Source organism: Glycine max, chromosome 3 (assembly GCF_000004515.6).
Source record: "Glycine max cultivar Williams 82 chromosome 3, Glycine_max_v4.0, whole genome shotgun sequence".
NCBI lineage: Eukaryota > Viridiplantae > Streptophyta > Magnoliopsida > Fabales > Fabaceae > Glycine > Glycine max.
The window spans coordinates 40,889,043-40,909,829 of NC_016090.4; the positions used below are offsets into that span (position 1 = coordinate 40,889,043).

The 20,787-nt window shown below is 31.0% G+C and overlaps 3 protein-coding genes across 7 annotated transcripts; 1 reads left to right on the top strand and 2 right to left on the bottom strand.

The window, feature by feature from the left end:
* Positions 1-12: 12 nt before the first annotated feature.
* Positions 13-3,160, top strand: LOC100798836 (uncharacterized). 2 transcript variants are annotated; one of them, XM_003521368.5, is made up of 3 exons: positions 13-345; positions 1,582-1,650; positions 2,902-3,160. In XM_003521368.5, the coding sequence occupies exons 1-3, from the start codon at positions 91-93 to the stop codon at positions 2,950-2,952; spliced, it is 375 nt and encodes a 124-aa protein (XP_003521416.1). In that variant the 5' UTR covers positions 13-90; the 3' UTR covers positions 2,953-3,160. The 2 variants fall into 2 exon arrangements, with proteins under 2 accessions (XP_003521416.1, XP_014629371.1); XM_014773885.3 differs by having other exon boundaries at positions 1,849-2,949.
* Positions 3,161-3,307: 147 nt separating this feature from the next.
* LOC100775595 (probable pectate lyase 12) lies at positions 3,308-7,070 on the bottom strand. Its single transcript, XM_003520612.5, has 4 exons — positions 6,619-7,070; positions 5,985-6,445; positions 3,825-4,473; positions 3,308-3,753 (listed from the first exon to the last, which is right to left on the bottom strand). Exons 1-4 carry the CDS (start codon positions 6,753-6,755, stop codon positions 3,588-3,590), a joined length of 1,413 nt encoding a protein of 470 aa, XP_003520660.1. The 5' UTR covers positions 6,756-7,070; the 3' UTR covers positions 3,308-3,587.
* A 4,341-nt stretch (positions 7,071-11,411) lies between these two features.
* On the bottom strand, positions 11,412-17,576 carry LOC100776144 (alpha carbonic anhydrase 7). Of its 4 annotated transcripts, none has more exons than XM_041014132.1 (7): positions 17,420-17,576; positions 16,928-17,136; positions 16,559-16,665; positions 15,986-16,100; positions 15,732-15,896; positions 15,497-15,553; positions 11,412-11,904 (listed from the first exon to the last, which is right to left on the bottom strand). In XM_041014132.1, the coding sequence occupies exons 1-7, from the start codon at positions 17,505-17,507 to the stop codon at positions 11,878-11,880; spliced, it is 768 nt and encodes a 255-aa protein (XP_040870066.1). In that variant the 5' UTR covers positions 17,508-17,576; the 3' UTR covers positions 11,412-11,877. The 4 variants fall into 4 exon arrangements, with proteins under 4 accessions (XP_040870066.1, XP_014629793.1, XP_040870065.1 ...); XM_014774307.2 differs by lacking the exon at positions 11,412-11,904 and adding an exon at positions 12,063-12,330; XM_041014131.1 differs by lacking the exon at positions 11,412-11,904 and adding an exon at positions 12,337-12,988.
* Between the last annotated feature and the right edge of the window lie 3,211 nt (positions 17,577-20,787).

The following is a 20,787-nucleotide window of genomic DNA, read 5'->3' on the forward strand; positions in this document are numbered from 1 at the left end:
TAAAATTGAGAAGAGATGAGAAGAAAATCCAATATTTGTGTCTATAAATGACATGAGTGTGTGAAGAGTGCAGAAGAGAGTAGAGTGGAAATGTCGAAAGGGGGTTCGCTTCAAAAGGACGTGCCATGGAGAGCATCGTCTTCTTCTGCGAAGCCCATCCCCAGAATTCATCACAGTCCGCTTCTTCGCGTTTCTCGAACACCTGTTTCCGATTACGGTATCTCCGTCATGAGGCATCCGGACCCTATAGGGGGTGGATTGGGTGACGAGGCCACAGTGGAACCAGCTGGCCCTGATTGCCTCGTCCCTGGCCAGAAAATGCCCATCCAATTACTTGGCCTTCAGGTTTCAATCTTCTTTTTTCTTTTTGCTCTTCAGTTTTTGTATTACACCTCTAATTATATATTAATCCTTCCTTTTTCTGACATTCAATCTTTTTAGAAAAGAAAAGACAAGTTGAAATAACAATGTTCAAATGAAACTCAACACCTGGTTGTCATGGGTCCTCTATGTAACTGAACTTTTGTCTGGTCCCGTACTAGGACCAAAAATATGGAGAACTTTTTTTAAAAAAATATATATTTGAATTCATTTACTTGCCTCCCTGAAAATGATTTTTATTTAATTTTGCACCCCTTTTAAAAATCTAGGTTTTCCCCTGTGCATTGTGTGTGTGTGTGTTTTCCCAAAGGGTTGCTTGTGGAATAGAAGCTTTGATTGTTTGAGGGGCAATGCTAGAAAAAATGGTTCAGCAAGCTTCACGGTTCTAGCTTTGCATTTAAAACTTAGTCTCTGAAAACCCAATGAGAAGGACCAAGGCATACGTGCTCGATGCCTAGCAAAACCCTAGACTGACTTTTACTGATAATATATTAACATTTGGGGATGTGTCCAGGAAGTATTTGGCTCTAAAATCTCAACCATTGCAAATCTTTCTTCAATCAAAATAGCCACACGGTTAATGCTCTTCTTTGAGTTTTTTTTATCTCATAACTCTTTGATTTGGTTGTTTTCTATGTCATTGGAGAGTTTGACTGGTTTAGGGTGCTGAACTCATGGGCTACAATCACAATTTTAACAACATTGATGCTTACGGCTCAGAAATTTGGAATACACTGTACATATTTTGTTTTCCTATTTGTCCTCTCAAATGCTCTATGGTGTTTGCTCCACGTGTGGCATATTCTTCTACATTGATCAATCTTAGTTTTGCTTTTCTTGTCTTCAGACTTCAATTTTGTTATGATGTTGACAATTACCTTTATCTTTGAAAACTATTTGGGGTATAGACAAGAAAACAGGACAAAGTTTTCTAATTTCGTGTCTTTTACATACAAAATTACCAATGGCCGAGAGGCAATGCATCTTTGTCCTGTTTTGTAATTTAAAAGCACGCTGTGTTCATTAATGCCATTGGCAAGCTATGCTTCTTCACTTACACTGCGTTTACATGTTTTCCCCCTTTTAGTTTATGTTTACATCTTCTCTATTTTTTATTTTCTCATTTGGGGTAATGCTCTTTAGAAAGATTATGCTTTTGGCAGAGGTGCAGTTTAACTTTTTGCCCTTTTGTTTGGACAGGTCTGGCCAATCCATGTTGACCTGAAGTTTTTGGAACCGGTTGGGCGAGAACTTAAGATGCTTGGAAAGGTGAAGACCTTTTTACTTATATTATGTTTTCATGCATGCAAGGAAAAAATGACACTTCTTGAAGTTGATCTTGATGAGCTATTTGCATTTGATATTGATGAAATGTGGAATATAATAGATTTACTTGCATAGTTCTCAACTGATGTACTGCATTCAATAGCAAATTCAAATCCAATATATTTATGCTTCAATTTGCAGAGAGAATCAGGAACTGAACAATTTTGCTACTAGCCAAATATATTTGCACCCTGGGATAACAACTACATTAATTACTGATGAGTTTTGAGGAAGAGATAGAGAGAGAGAGTGATGTGAACCTGAGTAGGAGCGGATCGTTTGATACAGGCTACGGAGGTTTTGGATGACGCCACTTCCAGTGAAGGAAGATAAGTCAGGGTAGACGCCACAAGGATTACCTTGATAAGTCTGATAATTGGTTCAACAAGGAACCCAGAGAGAAACTCTCACCAAATTTGATCAAAATGCCAAAAGTTTTTTTTATTGAAAATAAAAACCAATACTTATAGTGTATCAGAACAAAAAGATAAAAATAGACATGGGTCTTCTAAACAGGTTGGACCAAAATTACAATAAATAAAAATTATAACTAAAAACATATTTAACTTGGACCTTCAAATTAGTTTGGGCCTTCAGCAACAATTAATTGTCTTGATAGTGTCTCTGCCTCTGGATCTTCATCCTTCTCCACTTGGGCCTTCATCCTTCTCCACTTGGGGGCTTTGTCCTTCTCCACTTGGGTCTTCGTCCTTCTCCACTTGGGCCTTTATCCTTCTCCACTTGGGGGCTTTGTCCTTCTCCACTTAGGCCTTCGTCCTTCTCCACTTGGACCTTTAGCCTGTATTTGGCCAGTTTCATGATTCTCATCAGAGAGGGAGATGGGATGGAACAGCTTGAGTTCTTTCTTATGAAGTATGGTATATGTAGATTACTGTTTCCTCGAAATTTGGCTACAATGTCTACATCCTGTGGAAATGCATATATTTGGTTTAAGTGCATTCTTACCACTTCACGGGAACTGGTTAAACTTAAAATACGTAAATAAACTCTAATCTTAAGTATTGCAGTTGCTTGTGTATCGATTAATTTGTCTTGTCCGTGTATTTGTATAGCAGATATATTATTTGCCTGTTAATTGTTATACATTAAAGGTGATGTGTTTAGGTGAGACATGCAATTGTAAATATGCGATGAATTGTTATGATTGATGCACAGTTGTTTTTATGCATGCAGTTCATGGATGACGCTGTTGAACTAATGAACAAATCATTCATAGAGCGCTGATAATATGGGCTTTTATGAAGAGATGAAGTAGCCGCAATTTGATTTTTTTTTTTTAAGTAATGAGAAGTATAGACAAACATATAGCGACTGTAACATTTGTGGCGTATTTTGTAATGTGAAAGATAAATGCAACGCGCGATAGTTTTGTTCGGCACTCATAATTAGTTCCCTTCCTTCCCCTGTAATGCCAATTAAAAACTATTTCTGAGAATCCAATGTTTCTTCTTTTTGGCCCTATGCAATGCGGTAGATTGCATTACGTAGGAAGGCATAACATAGTTTGAACCGTAAGTGGAATTCACTTGTATCCTATGCTGTGTTTTGCAGTTCAAATTTGCTTGTCACACTCACACCAAAACCATCGTTATTTTGATATACACCATCTTCGATTGGTGATGGAAATGGCATTGCAAAATTTAAGCAGGATTTGACTGCTGTAGAATTCAAATAATCATAACTCAAAAGCGGTTAAATGATAAAAGTGACGAGGAAGAAGAATATATATATACAGTCTTAAATTAGCCTGATCCTATACTTAAAGGAACAGACACTTTTCATTCCAATGAAAAGAGAAAAATGAAACAACGTCACGTTACATTGCGGACGCATAATCACTGAATCGTTAGTTGAATTTGTTAAAGAATAACCGTCAAGCGTAATATCGTGTAAGACAAGAAGAAGAGAAGCAAAAAAGAAGACAGAAGCATTGTTGCAGTGGTGGACATGTCATCCGTGTATTCCATTCCGGACTCCGTGGTGTCATCGGCAGGTCCTCTGCTCCACATGCCAAGGTTGTTGTCCCTGTTGATCCATACATAAATTTATCATATTTTCATAAAGCTATGATAAGAGTTGAGGATAAGTATGCATACCTGGCATTACCGAGAACACCTGCGGACATGGTGAGAAAAGAGATGCGATCAGCGGATTTGGGTTGGACGCTGTATGCCTTCTCATACTTAACTTCAAGTTCTTCACCAGACGCAACAAAAAAGGCCCCGTTCAGGAGAATGTCACCCTCGGAGCGCCAGTTCCATCCCTTCCACTTGGACTGTTGCGTGTCGACTCTCTTAGTAACTTCCTTAGCGAAGGGGTTTTCCGGTGCCATGTAACGGTTACCCTGGCTGTTTATGGTGGGCTCGCCGCTGCCACCAATGGCGTACATCTCCCACTCGGTGAAGTCGTTGTTGACGACGTGGATGTATCCCCTCCGGCAGCGGGGCATGCGCTGGACGAGCTTCTCCCCGAAGTGGTTGAAGGCGATGGTGACCTGCATTCCGGAGTCAGGGAGGTAGTCGTCGCTGTGGCCGAGTAGCATGACCTCGTTGTGGTGGGATAGCATGTTGTTGGAGATGGTTATCCCTGTGGACCCCATCACCGCGTCGATCAGACCGTCCTTGCACCGTGAAAGGGTGCAGTGGTCGATCCATATGTCCTTCGACCCGAAGATGGAGATGCCGTCTCCGTCTGATTCTGTCCGGAATCCGTAGTGCTCCGGGCTTGACCGAACGTTTGTGTTCCCTGCAATCGCATAGCCCAACAACACTCTTCGTCATCTTCTCTACAATAGTAACTTAATATTTTACAGTGCTAATTCAACAATTTTTCTAAGATTCTGTTCTTGTATTCTTCTTACTATAAGATCATCTCCATCACCCTGTTTATCTCACTTTTTCTTTAATGGTGTGCTTATTCAATACTCCTCAAGCAAAAACTTTTTTGTATGAGCATTAGTCCTTAAAATTTTTGTTAGTGCTATGTATATAATTTTATGAAATAATGATACGTTATAAAGATGCGAAAGTTATTCGTGAAACTCATTTTAGTAAAATTTTGAGACTTGTTAGATTTGATAGACGAGTTCAATTATAAAAAATAAATAGATTTAAATACATTTTTTTGTCTTATTAATTAATTTTTTTTATTCTTGTAAAGATATTATTTTAGTTCTTGTAAAATTTTAAAGACTAAAAAAAATACATTTTGAAAAGAAAAAAATTGTAGAAACAAAAATGAAAAACATATTAAATTGCATAAATGAAAAAAGTATTTCAACCAAATAAATATGTGTAGTGTGTAAAGGTGAAACTTATTTAAAAACTCCAAAAAAGAAAAAAGGAAAAGAGTTGTTAGATTGAAAATAGTCAGTTGTTTAACAACTTCCTTTTATAATTAAGGAAAAATTATTTCTTGTACAGATACCAAAAGAGATTCAAAGATATTTGTAGAGGGAATAAAGGGATGATTTTTAAATATAAAAATTAAAAGATAAAGCTTGTGTAAATAAATGAGTAATTTTTCCTATAATTAATTAGGATATCAAATATAAGAATCTAAGTACTGCCATAAGATTTTTGATGACTTTGAAAAAAGAAAATCACCGTTACTTTTTCTTATTTTTGTATAAGTGGACAAAATCTAAATAATAATTTATATAAGTGAACATCAACTTACATAAGTCGTCAGCAACTTAATGAAAAAATAAGAAAAAGTAACGCACCGTAACTTTCATAGTTAAAGTCATTTAATCTATTTCTATAAGATGCAAGAATGAACATTAAAGTTTTAGATTTCACAAAAAAAAAAAAAAGAGTTTAGGAATGATTTTTTTTAACATGGGTATCAATAAGAATATTATAGTAACTTATCTAAACTAATCTAATAGTGATGTTATTCTTATTCTTAGTCCCTACCTAACAATGTTGTGGAAAAATTAGCCTCCCATCTCATGAAAAAAAAAGTATTGATTTAAATATTTAAAACAATTACTTTTTTAAAGTTAGTTTAAACATAATCTTGAAATACTTTATAACTTTATATAAAACCCTCCTCCACAAAACATGCACAGCTTTTTCTATTTTTCAAGCCGCAAGAACTGATCAGTGAGAAGGGGATTCGAAAGAATAGACCTCAAATGTCCCGACTGTTTTTTTATTTGTTTTTTCATAACAAAAAAACAGTCGCTACCTTCCAATTTGTGTCATTATTCTCATCGAATTCAATTTCATTATGTTGAGGAAAACAACAGATACCTGAGGGATGACAATGATGGATGTGAATGTTGTGAATGATGACATTGCTTATAAACTGCAAAGTAATGCACCCTCCTCCCACAATGTGCACATCAGCTCCACGCCCATCAATGGTCTTGTAGCTGTTAAAAATCAGTTCCTGAGACAGCTTAATCATCATGTTACTAGGGAACACGATCCACAGTGGCTCGTTCTGTATCACTGCGTATCTAAGCGTGCCAGGTTTTGGGTTCACAGGGTCATCATCAGAGGAATCAGTAACAACGTAAAATTCACCACCTTTTCCTCCCTTTGCGTACTGACCGAACCCAATGACGCAGTCAGCTAGCCTCTGCCGGTTATTTGGCCAATCTGGGTCACATTTCCAACAATCATCGATGGGATTTCCCGTTAGGCACGAAGACCCGTCTTTTTCAGACACTGATAGCATTTCCCTTCTTGCGATTGAAGCATTAACCTTCCTAAAAGATAAAACGGGTCAATACAATTTACTAGGTATAACCAGTAATGGAACGTGACCCGACCCTTTTGCTAGATCTACTTTAAATTTATGTAATAATGTAGGAAACTAAACTACATTATTGAAATCAACTATGACAATGAACAGAGTGTATAGTATATTAATAATATGTACCTATGAACTTCGTGGGCAACGGCTTCGGGGTCAGGATGAGCTCCGGGAAGAGTGAGGTTGAGCATTGCTGTTCCAAGTGGTGAAAACGAGCTCAGAAGAACTGAGAGTAGAAAAATGCAGGTTGTTTGGAGGAGCATTGTTGATGAAGAATGGAGTCACTCTGGGAGTTCTTAATTACTGTGGCTGCTGCAGGGGGAAGTTGTTCAAAAGTGTTAGCTAGTGTTTGGTTAGGTGAATTAATAAGCAGGGAAAGTGAGTGATTAATAATGTTTATTCTGTATGATTATATAGTAATATACGTGGCCGAGTACTAGTAATTAAGCTAACAGTGTTAGTGTGGGTATGGTATTGGGTGGTGGCGAAAGATAATGATTGTAGAGAGGTTCTTTTGATTAATGTAATGAAGGAAAAAGGCAAAAAAGGGAACGGTGAGTGAGAGGATTGTCAAGGAATCCCCCTGCTCTCGAGGAAATTTGTTTGCGGGACAGGCAGACAGACAGTGTCACTGCTCGATATAAGGTTACGCACGCAGGCCTTATCATTCCATATTACCACCATATCTTAATGCCTAAAACATAAAAAACAGTGGGAGTTTCGATCTCTCTTATATTTAATTATTATATATCGAATTCTATTTTTTTAAATAAGATATCAAATTTAAAATTTTTGTGATGGAAAGAAAAAAATTCATCAAAAATAATTAATTAAAAATTAGTAACATAATAAAAAAACGTAATAAAAAAAGTAAGTAATCAAAGAAGCTGAGATACCCGTTAATGCAAAGATTTACAAATAATTACTAGTATACCTCAAATTATCCAATCAATAAGCTAGCCTCCTTGATTGAAAAAGTAAGTAAACAACTTTTTTTTCAAGAAATATTTTTTTTATTAAAATGTATAAAAATATACATTCTTATGATTTTAAATGCAGTTCACATAATTTTTACTAATTTTTTTAACCAGTATTGCTATAGACTATGCAGTACTAGACTACTAGTCACCAAGATCCTTGTAATTATCTAGTGGGAGTTTCTTTTATGAATATAATATTATTACTCGATTTTGCTGTTAATTCTGACCAGTAACATGACTTCATGAATGCATGGAAGAAATGACAGAAGGAAAATGCAAAAGCTAGATAGAGAACGAAGAAACGTTCTTGCAGTTGATGAAGTAGCCTTTTGACTTTTGGACCTACACCTACGTACCAGCACTAGTTGCGACTTACGACATTTTGGCATGGTTAAAAAAGCTCGAGCATCCATGTAACAAGGCGCTGATTTTGAATGCAGACAAATTAATAATAAAAATTGAAAAATAATTATACTTGTCTTAAGTTACTTTTCAATAATCCATTAACGTATTTTCTTGAATAAACAATGTATAGTATTTTAATATCTTTACAATTTTATTTTTCTTTGATTGATACTAGCTAGTAGTTGTTAAAGATTAGTGATTGATAGTATTTAAATTCCAATGGCTTAAATCGAAATTAACAGAAGTCTTACAAAATTACAAATGCTTGAAAAAAATTGTCATTTTTCCGGCACGAATAAGAATGTTTAAGAAAATATTCGTATGCGACCAATTTGTTTTTCCATTTTAATTACTGCACATAAAAACGCTCTTATTTAACAAGAACTACTAGTATTAAATTTCAGATACTTCTCAAGTGGCTCGCAAGCCCTAATAATGCTTTATACAGTATATAGCAAGAACGAAGTTCTTAACATTAAAAACTTATCCTACGTTGTCAGACCCAGCTAAAAAATATAAAGACGCGTGTGGTTCGATGTTAGACTTATTTTAAATTCTCAAGGTTATTCTAGTACTATTCTATTGAAGTAAAAACTTTAGAATTCCTAAATTTTATATTGCAGTGTAGAATCGACTAAAAAAAAATTTAAGAATTTAGAAAGAACTCTCTATTAGCAGATGAATTGAGGATAACATGGAGCCACTACTGTCCTACGGCTAACGTTTGAGCGCGCATACTATCTATTCAACCTTTTCTTTTCATGGACATTGTGGCCCCAACATTAAAGAAAAAAAAGGTCATAAGGTGCCACAAAAGAAAATTAATGTAAATTGTAACTATAATAATAATAATATACGAATCTATATGAACTATCTAGACAGTAATCATATAATTGCGCTTGGTAAGCCATCATCGTCTGTATAGTTATTAACCCACAATACCTATATAAATTGTTTGTTTGCAATTTTAAAGCATAAAATAAAATAGTTTTTATTCAATGTCTGAACATGTTTTGCATGAGAATTATCGTTTGATCCCTGCATTTATGCGGGTTCCGGAAGGTTGCATGTTAGGAAGGAAATGATGAGTAAAAATATCTGCTGCATATTCCATTCCTATATTCTTTTCGTCTCTTACATGTAAAGTAGAAAAAGACCTCTATATCTGCGAGCCTCTTTATTATATTGTTATTTTTTGAGTCAGTCTGAAACCCTCTTTAGTCTTTGCCTTAGCTGAAATGTGGGCCTACCTCATTTACTAAATTTCAAAAGGGATCATCTATTTTCTTCCATGACTGAAAATAGGCGTGACTTGGTTTTGACAATGAAAAAAAATAAAGGTACATCCCATTTTTTTATGTATGGATGAAATAAGAAGAGAGATATACAAAAGGAAAATAAAGAGAGATACAGTGAAAAAAATATAAAATATGATAAATCATATGATATGAAAAATAAAGAGAGATATACAAAAGAAAAATAAGATAAAAAACAAAAATAAATATATGAATATCATAACCTTGATGTTAGGTAACTCAATTTATATTGTTGTGATGTGTCACAAGTAATAATAACATAACGATTTTTTAATTCGTGTAACTTTACACATGTTAAGTTTTATTAATGAGCTATTTTCAACCAATTTTAATTAACTAATTAATTGTATAATTCATTAGAAAGAGTAATTATCTGTTTCTTATTTATTTTATAAGACCCACTTCAATGTAATCTGACTAATAATAATTGCTAACAGTTTTTAAGTAAACTTACAAAATAAATAACAAAAATAGTTATTTTTAAAAAATCATGATTAATATTTATTTCATAAAATGCAGAAAATAAATTTTAGACAAATTATATATGTAATACTGTGATTATTAATCAAATTGTCATAAAAATTGTATAACAAAAAAAAAGTATAACAGTGGTGGTATTATAAAAATCGTATAACAAAAAGAAAAAAAGAAGAACAAAGAAAGCATGACAAAAAAAAAAAGAAAGAAAGAAAGGATAACCATCTTAGTATATTAACCACCATCCCTCTTATAAACAACAATAGGTAGTAGTATATGATCTATGAGAAGAAAAAGAAAATACTTTCTGAGTAAAAAAAAAGGCAGTTTATGTAACAAATATTAATTGAGACACCTTATGCAACGGTTGCTACACTTCGGTTGAGGCACAAAAAAAATACAATATTATATATAAATTTTATCTAAAATTTGCTTTCTGCATTTTATGTAACAAATATTAATCATGATTCATCATAAAAAAATTATTTTTGTTATTTATTTGGTAAGTTTACTTAAAAACTATTGTAGTAATTATTATTAGTTTAATGGGAAAAAAGAAATTACATTGAAGTGGATCTATAAAATAAATAGAAGAGAGGTAATTATTATTTCCAAAAAATTGTATAATTGATTAACTAATTAAAGTTGGTAGTTGGTTGAAAGTGAATCATTCATGAAATTTAACATGGACAGAGTTGTATAGGTTAAAAAAATTGTAAACATAAATCACTCCATGATTGAGTATAGACATTAGACCATTTTCACATTTAAAGAGTTTGAGATCCAATTTTTTTTTCAGGTACACATAGGAAATGGGAATTAAGATGGTGTCTGATTTTTATTTGAGCATGGTTCAGATGGGGATTTTAATCTTTTTGGGCATGAAGCGCATTAATATAAGGCCATGATTTTTCCACTCCTTTTTATCATCACCCTCAATTTTTAATTTTTTTTTCCTATTCTATCCTTCTCTCCATCCCCTCCCCTTCCTCCAACTCTCCTACACTCCTTCGTCTTCACCTTTTCATCCCTTTCAAACACCGTTTCACTTTCTTATCTTTCATTGTCTTTTTTATGAGTTTTCACACCTTCATTCCTTCTTCTTCGGTTCTCTTTGTTATTATTTTTTCACATGTTGATGATTTTTAAAAAATAGTTTCATTATATGTAAAGATACACAATGAAAACTTATTTCTATTGTTAAATTTTTTATTTAAATAAATAAATAAATATGGTGAGGAGTGAGAAGATCAAAGAGGGTGTGTGAATATCATAGACCTTATTATAATGTTCTGTAGAGAGCTAGGGCCATGTTCAGGCCAAGAGATTAATTAATGATTTACTGAATACTATTTATATATCTTAGGTTTTTTTATTATCGAAAAGGAAAATTAAAGTAGTTTTTATATTTGTTATAATTAAATTATTTTCATTAGATATCTTAGAAAAATTATTAAAATAACTAAAAGCAATTCATGAACACATCGCAAACTATTTTAGTAAATTTTCTCATTTACTCAAACACCAAGATAAATTTAAATAAATTTTCTCAAATAGACCCTTGCCACAAGTCTAGCTAGAAATCTAGAAGATATCAAACATATATATACATATTCTTTTTCTGAGGACACAACACTTCAATTGTGTTTCTGCGTTATCACTTAGCTTGTACACGTGGCAGATTAAAATAATGTTTCGGAAACAAGATGAATTTTGTGATAATAAAAAGACGTAGGAAAAATAAGTCTCAATGACATTGATGAATTAAGAATAAATAAAGAGGTAGCATATACATAAATAGAAAAACACGAATCAAAGTAGCATTATTTTTAAATAAACAAAACAGTCAAAGATCATATGCTAGCAAAGATTGATGATAAGTCACAACCTGATGTCTTTCTGCCATTGAATTGTAGGGCTTTCAAAGATCCAATGCTAAGATATATATACTCGGACGTTTATAGTATAGAAATATAAATGACATATACATACTATTTTATTTTATGAAATAATTATATCCGATGGCATTAAAGTAAGACGTAATTTAAAATACGTGAACCAATCTGGACTCCTTGATATGCGTCGGAAGTGTCGAACAACATTAATCTTCAAAGTCAGTTCTCAATATTCGTTTGAATTACGAACCCACTAAGGGAATACAGGACCTTGGTTCTTGATAGACAACATACTTACATTTGAAGCAACGTTTATGGAGCAAAAGTCATAATTATACCCTACATTGTCACGTTAATATAATTACCACTAATCACTATATAATTATTTATAGGTTGACCATAATTTAAAATTTTGGTATATATACAAAATTGAGAAAGATTATATATATTTGCATATTATATTTGTTTGCAACAAAGAAAAATAACAAGAGAAAAAAGATGATTGATGTGATTAGAAATTATAAAAAATAGTATAACCAAATGTTTTCAAGAAATATTAAATAAATAATATAATTCTATAAAATTTGCAGTAAATATGCCCAATAATTACAAATGAGGTGAGACGAACATGCAAAGCACTGCTACACACTGCCACTATTATGTGCGCCTTTTTGACTATGCTATTATCATATGGGCTCCACTATATGTTAAACACTGCAATTGCAATATATCCCCAATCTCAGCCAGGTGGGGTCTCCCTGCTCCCTGGGGTCAACATATCCACAAACGACGTAAATATAATGGCCTATGATTTTATGCAATATATGGTGCCATAGTTCCACACTTCCACTTGTCTTTTAATTGGAATTGGAAGGTTTCGACCTGTTTTTTTTACTATATTTTTCGACAAAAAAGAGAGTTATCCCCGACTAAGATGTTTTTTTTATTATTATTATTACAGGTATCCTCTACCTATTTGAGTATGATAAAATCAACAATCTCATGATAAATTCTTCCTTCAAATATTCAATACACAATCAGTTCTAGTTAATATAAAATCAAGTTTGTATTTATTGTTTTCTACTTTTCATGTAAATGACGTGCAAGCCTCTCAACGCATAACTAAATAGGTTTTTAATGCAGCTAGATGTTTGAGACTTGAACTTGATATTACTTGCTAGTAAAACAGAAACAACATTACAACAACCATTGCAAGAAAATGTGGAGAAAGCAATGACCCAAAGTTGACACTAATGGCCAAAATCATCACTTTTTTCTCTTTTATTGTAGGTGAAGCCAAAGCCTCATGACTTACACTAATCAAGTTGACACTAAATGGCTAGCATTAGCTAAACATGGTCAACGCTTACTAGTGTCAACTTGGTTGTTGTGTAACCTAGCACAAACTTTTGAGAAATGTGACCTATACATACAAATAGAATGGACATGATTCAATAATTCAACAAAGCAACGCATCTATTTGTTACACTATATATCTTCTAAAGCTACTTTTACAACTCAATCTTGGTTAAAATTGACCTTAAGTTCTCATGTTAGCTCAAAACACCTTGACATGCTTTTCAAAGTAAGGGCATTTTTTAGGGTTCCCCCAAAAAATAGAGTACATCATTGACAAATTGTAGCAAAGATATCTCTATCCCATCCTTTCCCAATTGTTGAAAAAACATTTTTCCTCGATGCCCCCCTCATCAACTCGCTTGATTCGATCTTCCTCAACTATATATTAAGAAAAAAAATGTGTTTGTAAGATCACCTTGTCTTAACCCTTTTAAACCTTAAACTCCTCTATCAAACTTTCATTTTATCAAAACAGGTACTGTTGAAGATTCAATATAACTTTTGATCGAACCAATCCATTTGCTACAAAAGCTCATCTTGTTCATCATATAGTATGATAACTCACCTTGTCGAATCGTAGGCTTTTCAATTCTAAAGTTGACTTTGAAAATCAAACAAGGTTTCCTTTTAGATTTAGCCTCATTAACCACCTTATTAGTAATCACCACACTATATAACATATTTCTGAAGGTGGTACATTTAAAAAAAAGAAACAAATATAGGATAAAATACTTGTGAAGGATTAAAATCGAACCTTAATAAATATCTTTTTACAGAATACAATAAATATTTATATACTTAAAATTATAAATAATAATAGGATCTATAATATTTTTTGGTATAATATAAACCTAAAAGTTTAACAAAATACAATACAATATTTCACTTATATTAAAAATAATAAATATGAATAAGAATATAGTCTAATATCTTATAAAATCTTTTAAATTTTACCAAAATTCTTACTTTTAAATTTTTAAGATGATTTCATATTTTAATTTCATCGCAAGAGCCTCCAAATATTTAGATAGAAAACAATATTATTACATTTTTCAATATAAAATTAACAATAAAAGAGACCGAATTTGCTTATAATTTAAAAAATAAAAAATTAATTAACTACAAAATTTCAAAAACCAAAATTACACACAATTTAAATTAGATAAACCGAAAGTGCAATTATAACTCTACTTCCTCAATCATTAAAATGTATAAAAGGGCAAAAATACAATCATAAATATTTATATGTATTTTATGTGTGAGCTTTCACTCGGAAAACCACTAATTATACACAATATGAGTATTATGAATGGACTGAAAAGAAATACACAAACAAATCAATTTAAAACTATGTAAAAAAAAATAGTTTCAAATAAAAAAAATACAAAAATGCTCAAATTAATCCTGAGGTTTATATATTATCTTTAATATGTAAAATTTTATCTCTCGCTGATTTAAGGATTGTAGCGGTCTTGCATTCTTTTTGACATACTACGACAAATAGAGTACATAATATATTAGTTCAAAAAAAAATTAAAGAAATGACAGGTTTTCATTATAGTAGTTTAAGATAACTTTTATTATAAAATAAAAAGAATTTGATTCTTGTAAAATGAAAATTTTATTTTAGAAAATATTTTTTAGAGTTGTATTGATTAATTAAAAACTAACCGTTAAAATTATGATTAAATACATATATGTACATTAAAATAAATTATACAAATATTTAAATTTTAATAAATGACTAAAAAAATTTTATTCATTATTTTATAAATGAATCCCTAGTTTCGATGATTATTTTTCGTCTGTGTGAATAAGGACGTACCCCGTGGAGCTCAAATTAAAAACTGCGAGGAAATTTCATTGAATTTACATCTGTTAAAATAAACATTAGATATTCATATTCACATGGCAACATTCCAGGCATTTATGATTCATTAAAAAGTATGTTTAAAGAAAGGATTAAATTTAAAATAAGTATCATTTGTTATTTGTCTTAAAAACTGCTGATTTGATTATATATGTATTTCAATTTTTTCTTATGTATTTGGTGTTCAAATTTGCATAAAATGGATTTTAACCAATAAAGTGATATAGCATTAATAAATCAGGGTGAGGGTGGGTTAGTTAATAGGTAAGACACACAAAAGTAAATCATGAATCATGTTCAGCTACAAATTTATTTTCATTTTTTTTATCATTTTTGCTATATTAATTATTTTTGTTTTCTATATATGTGGCGTGGAATAAAAATTCATAAAATAAAATTAAATTCTTTAAAATTGTTAAATGAGTGTCTATTTCAATTGATTGAATAAGGTGCATAAATTATTACAAATTTTTTTATTTTTTCCTCAATTTCCATGGATAAAAAAATCGCAAGAGTTAAAATAAAAAATAAACTGTAATACCATGTTTGAGCTATATATAATGGAATTAAGTGTGCGAGTTATAATCTTAAACTGCATTTTTTAATCTCTTTTTCCCTTCTCTCCTGTACAATTCTTAATTTGTGAGCTTTCTACTTAATGGATCCTAAAGAAAAGTAAATCCCTCAGAGTGATTTACTTACATAATTAAGTACTGTATCCTTGACCAACTTCACTTGCCCCCTTGAAACAGTTCTTACCTAATGAAATCAGATATATATGTTGATTGATTAAAAGGTAATCATAGTTAATATTTACGACCAAGAAAATTGAAGATACTAAAGTAATCTTTCGTGTGTGTGTGTGTGTGTAAGCTTGATAATCAATAAGCAGGATTATGATTATGTATAGAAAAAGTACGTATTTAACTATATATACCTTCTTATCAACGGTCCAAATGATGCCTTCAGTGCAAGGAGGTACAGTGAGTGATCCCATGTACCTGTAGTACATCTTGCTGCCCTTCATGATTTTTGAGGGATCAATCACCCCTACGCTTTTTTCTTCATCCTCTTCAGGAATCTCCGTTATGTATTTTCCCAACTGAAATTTATGTATAAATTTATGAACATAGCTGCATGCATGGTTTTCTTCTTTTGTTCTTTGATACTCATAAATATTATTGCACGTACCTTAGAGAGCAACGGATCAGGGGAACCGTACTTGTACAGAATACCAACAACCGCAGTCTTATTTGTTCCATCAGGCTGTGGGCTAACATGAACCATGTGCAACTCCAAGTCATACCTAATGATATTAAAAACAAAACTTAGAACTTAATTAATTGTGATCAATGGAAAAATTAAACTGCAGTACTACGTACTTTAGTTTGCAGTTCGATCCAATATCATGTGAGGGCAGTTAATTATATATATGGTAGATGACGACATGTATATTTTATGAAAGTCAACTTTATTCGAGTAACAACATTGACCATATAACAGGATTAACTCTTCAAATAAAGATTATAAACACACACACAATTAGAAAATCAAATCTTTTTTTATTAGAAAACAAACAAATTTAAGGAGAATCAAACACGTACCACCTAAATTAATCATGGTTATTTAATTATATATCCTTGGATAAACAAATACTTTTTCATACAAGTTAAAAAAATGGTTTTAAAATGAAACATTGTGATGGTTTATATTTAAGAAAGAAATTAAGAAGATGATGAAGTGGTTGTGATGAAGGGAAATAACCTGCGGCCATTGATGGTATGTTCGGAAGGCCAGTGCCAATGGGCTTGTTGGAGGAAGAAAGGTGTTCCATTTATATCTATTGAACCAGCATCCCCTCCCCAAATGACCTGCAACCATTATTATATTTAAGACTTTAATAGGTAAGTATTATATATGTTGTATAAAAGATTTTATTCTATCAAACAATTAGAATTTAGTATAACTTTTAAGATAGTTATTATTAAAATAAACAAATTTATCATAGAATTTGCAGCTGAAGCGTCAAAACATTTACAGTGTTAGTGTATAACTTATTTTTTAATAACCACAACAATTGTGAATGAATTAGAAGAGTTAAATTTGAGCGTTTTAGATGATGTTTGTACTAACTGCAACATCATGACCCCTGTTGGAGACGGTTGCATGTTGAGGCTTATAGTTCCAGTACTTTAGTCCCCCTAACTTGGGGATCACTTCCACTCCATTAGTGGACAAATCAATAGGAGATTGAATTTTCCCTATTTTACAAGCTGCCCATTCTTCTTTGAGATCACCCCAATATCGGGGGCCATTTGCACTTTTTTCATTGTAACCATACCCTGCACAATTGCACAAACATATATATTTAGGCAACAATAATTAATGATGTTTATATAGTTCTATATAGTATTTTCTTTTTCTTATGGAACTTAATTAATATCATATTTTAAAAGTAAATTTACTAAGCTTAATTAGCGTAAGATTAGAAGTTTTAATACATATATTGCCAAAGAATAAGCTTCAAAGCTTAAATTATATCGTTGAATGGAGTGACATATTTATGTAGGAACCAAAAGTGACATACAAAGAATTGAGCGAGAGACATTATTGCAATATATATACCAGGTTCATCAAGAGCTCTAGTTGATACGGAACAAAATAGGATGGATATTAGCAAAATTGCAATCGAAATATGGCTTTGAGGCTGCATGTTTCAGATGTTGGAGAGATTTTGCCTTTGTCAGTAGAATGCTAGGACCCACAAAGAGATTATTAGTTCCTACATATGTTAGGGTTTTTATACATTGCCAAGGATCAAGGATGGAAGTACTTGTGGATTTGGTCAGGTGGTAATTAATTAAGGTCAAACTTCCTTTGAATTTTTCTTTATATGAATGTGATCACCAACGTTCCTTCTTTAATTAATTAATCTTTTTCCTTTCCGCTTCTCAAATTAAGTTTCTTCTGACTTCTATGCTTTTATATTGCCACTGGATAGAAATCAACTGAACTATTTTCTTAGCTGGTTTTTAATTTTTAGATGCAATATGGATTATTTTATGTTATCAGACACTGGAAAAAAAGAGAGTAGACCTAGTTTGATTTTCGTTTTGGTTCAACTTTATGAAACTATTGATAGAGAGGAAGTGTAAAAAAAACAAAAAAAAGAGGAGGGTTTTGGCTTGTTCTTTCTTAAGGAAAATATTTTAATACACCTGTGTCTGAACATGGTCATAATGATTTCAAGATCACAGATTAAAAATTTTGACTTTGACTAATTTTCATTGCACTAAATGAGTACAAAACTATTGAAAAAGCATTAAGTAATGTGGGAGGTAAAATTAGTTCATGAACAGTGGAAAGTGTCAAATTGTTGAACGGTAAACGTGTCTTGCGTTAGTATGGATGAAGAACTGTAATTGACCATTAGATAACTTCAATTAGAACGACTTTACATATATTAATTTAAAGAACAATTTTTTGCTAGGTTTATTCACACACAAGTACACATAAACATGTTGAAGGTGTCAGATTGCTTAACGGATGTGAATGTGATTCACGTATCTATGTATTATTTGCAAAACGTTTGTGGGAACATCACTAACTGGGGTAGAAATTATCCACCTTCCTTCCGTTGACTCAAACACCTTGCAATGATGATAAATTAAATTTATCAAGTGGCTATGCATGAAAAGAAATTCGATGATTCCATTTCCATCAGATACTTTGAGATAGTTTTGTGGCTTGTTTCCTGAAATTACGTCATCTTTTAAATCTACACTTTCTTTTGCATCCTTTTCTATGATCGGTTATTTCTTTTTGGTCATAAATATTGAAGAGATCAGATTCTTAAGCTGCATGATGTGTATCTAAATCAATATATATGTCTATGTATCACATCTGCATATGGCAGCAGTGATTTATTCCCTCTAGTGTTTATAAACTAAAGAGCTTAAATTTGGAGAAAAATACTTGTCGCTTATATTTAGTTTTATCCGATTGTAATATATTTATATTTTCAATATTTTTCCTCATCAATTCGGATTCTTATAATTACCACCTGCTTCTACATCTTTACCAGTACACACATGATTACCAATTAAGTGCGTGTTCAATGCTCTACAACATGGGTTCAGAGTAAAGTTGAACCCGAACCATTATCTCCAAAAGTATAAAATCCAATAGTTTTCTTGGCAGTGGAAGGAAAACAAAAATGAAAAAAGAAAATTACAAGCAAAAGGAATCAACTCCCGTTTATCTATCAGCTAGAAGTTTATTATACTTCCCTGGGGGAAGACATGAATAGTCATCATTGGGTTGTCTGGTTGTGGTGTTGTAGTATGAGGTCTATCTTTAATCTACTCCATATTAATACCATAAAAGTTAACCTCCTTTATATTTCATATATAAATTGAAAACAATAAAATATTAATAAAACGAACATAAATGTATTTTATTTTTATTTATATAAAATAAAAATATATATAATTGTGATAACATAATTAATTTGATTGATGTATAATAAATCAATATAATATTGCATTTAACTACTAGACTACAAAACTTACACCAAGAAAAAAAATTATTTATCAAAAACTACATATAATTTTAAGAAATAAAACATAACATAACAAACAAACAAAAAAAATATGAAAGAAGAGGAATAGAAGATTTATTTCCTCTCTTTCTAGTTTGTATAATAATAACATGATTTACGAATTTTATATTAAAAACATAGGAAAAGCTTAAATGTATAAATAGTCAAATACAATTGACAAAAAGCTAGACAATGAATAGATAAATTAATAAAATATATTTTATCTAATTAAAGTTATGACTAATAACTAAGACAAAATTTCGGTACAAGCAAAATGAATATTAAAAATTTCATTCTCAAATCATATAAAGTCATTTTGAGCCTGTTAAATGTAAAAGTTGAATCATTAAAATATTATTATTATTATTATTATTATTATTATTATTATTATTATTATTATTATTTGTGAGATATTAATTAATTAGTGCCTAAACTTTTATTTTTTTATTTTATATAAAGCAAAAAAATATTATTCTATTATATTCCCCTTACTTTTCTTAATCTGTTAGTTAATTTTTTAATTTTTTATTATTTAACTATTTTTTACTAAAGTAACATTTAATATTTTAGTAAATAAAATATCTTATACTTTATTTTGTAATATAATCATTAAACCCAGTAGTTCTCATAGGAGATATTAAAAATACTTTGACATTCAATTTTTCGAGTAATGATCAAAGGAATCTTGCACAAGATATAATCTTACTTCAGTTATTATGAATATTTTTTTATCAGAAAATATTTAACACAATTACATATTTAAAATTTTAATTCAAAATTAATAGTTAAATTTAAATAATTTTATATCAGTTGATTCATACATGAATATTTTCATCATTCAAAATATTCCTTCACAATTATAAGTTCTTTTTTATTTTGTAAAAATAATAATTAATAAATATGTTTTCTTTATCATTTAAGTAGTTCATATAATATATAAAAGAAGTAAACTCCAATAATTTTATTTTTATATATTTAAAAGTTTTAATGAGTAGAATTCAGAAAAATAAAATAAAAGTAAATTAAAGAGGACACATCGGCATATTTATTTTAAACTTGAATTCGGATAAAGTAAAATAATCAAATAATAAAATAGATGAGTGTAAATAAGCATATTAGAGTGTCAATTAATGGCCATATATATCCTAGATGTACATGTTAAAATATAGTAAACAAAACAGTCAAGAATAAAAATATGTGATAAAATTATAAGTCAAGTTATAGATATATTAAATATTGAATCGATCATTAAATATTAATGTAGAAGCGTAACATAGTGATATATAAAAAGTTGATAATTTTATATAGGTGTGGAATCAACTTGCCCCACTTTAGGTAGGTTGAGGTTTGTTGGTCCGCTTTGTTACGTTACTTCTATATATAAATCAACTAT

Coding starts and splice junctions, on each gene's coding strand:
- LOC100798836 (XM_003521368.5), top strand. CDS start 91: ATGTCGAAAGGGGGTTCGCTTCAAAAGGACGTGCCATGGAGAGCATCG. Junction 346..1,581: donor TCCAATTACTTGGCCTTCAG/GTTTCAATCTTC, acceptor TTGTTTGGACAG/GTCTGGCCAATCCATGTTGA. Junction 1,651..2,901: donor AACTTAAGATGCTTGGAAAG/GTGAAGACCTTT, acceptor TTATGCATGCAG/TTCATGGATGACGCTGTTGA.
- LOC100775595 (XM_003520612.5), bottom strand. CDS start 6,755: ATGCTCCTCCAAACAACCTGCATTTTTCTACTCTCAGTTCTTCTGAGC. Junction 6,446..6,618: donor GTTGCCCACGAAGTTCATAG/GTACATATTATT, acceptor TTTATCTTTTAG/GAAGGTTAATGCTTCAATCG. Junction 4,474..5,984: donor CCATCATTGTCATCCCTCAG/GTATCTGTTGTT, acceptor ATGCGATTGCAG/GGAACACAAACGTTCGGTCA.
- LOC100776144 (XM_014774306.2), bottom strand. CDS start 17,507: ATGCAGCCTCAAAGCCATATTTCGATTGCAATTTTGCTAATATCCATC. Junction 16,666..16,927: donor ACAGGGGTCATGATGTTGCA/GTTAGTACAAAC, acceptor TAATGGTTGCAG/GTCATTTGGGGAGGGGATGC. Junction 15,554..15,731: donor TTTGGACCGTTGATAAGAAG/GTATATATAGTT, acceptor TGATTTCATTAG/GTAAGAACTGTTTCAAGGGG.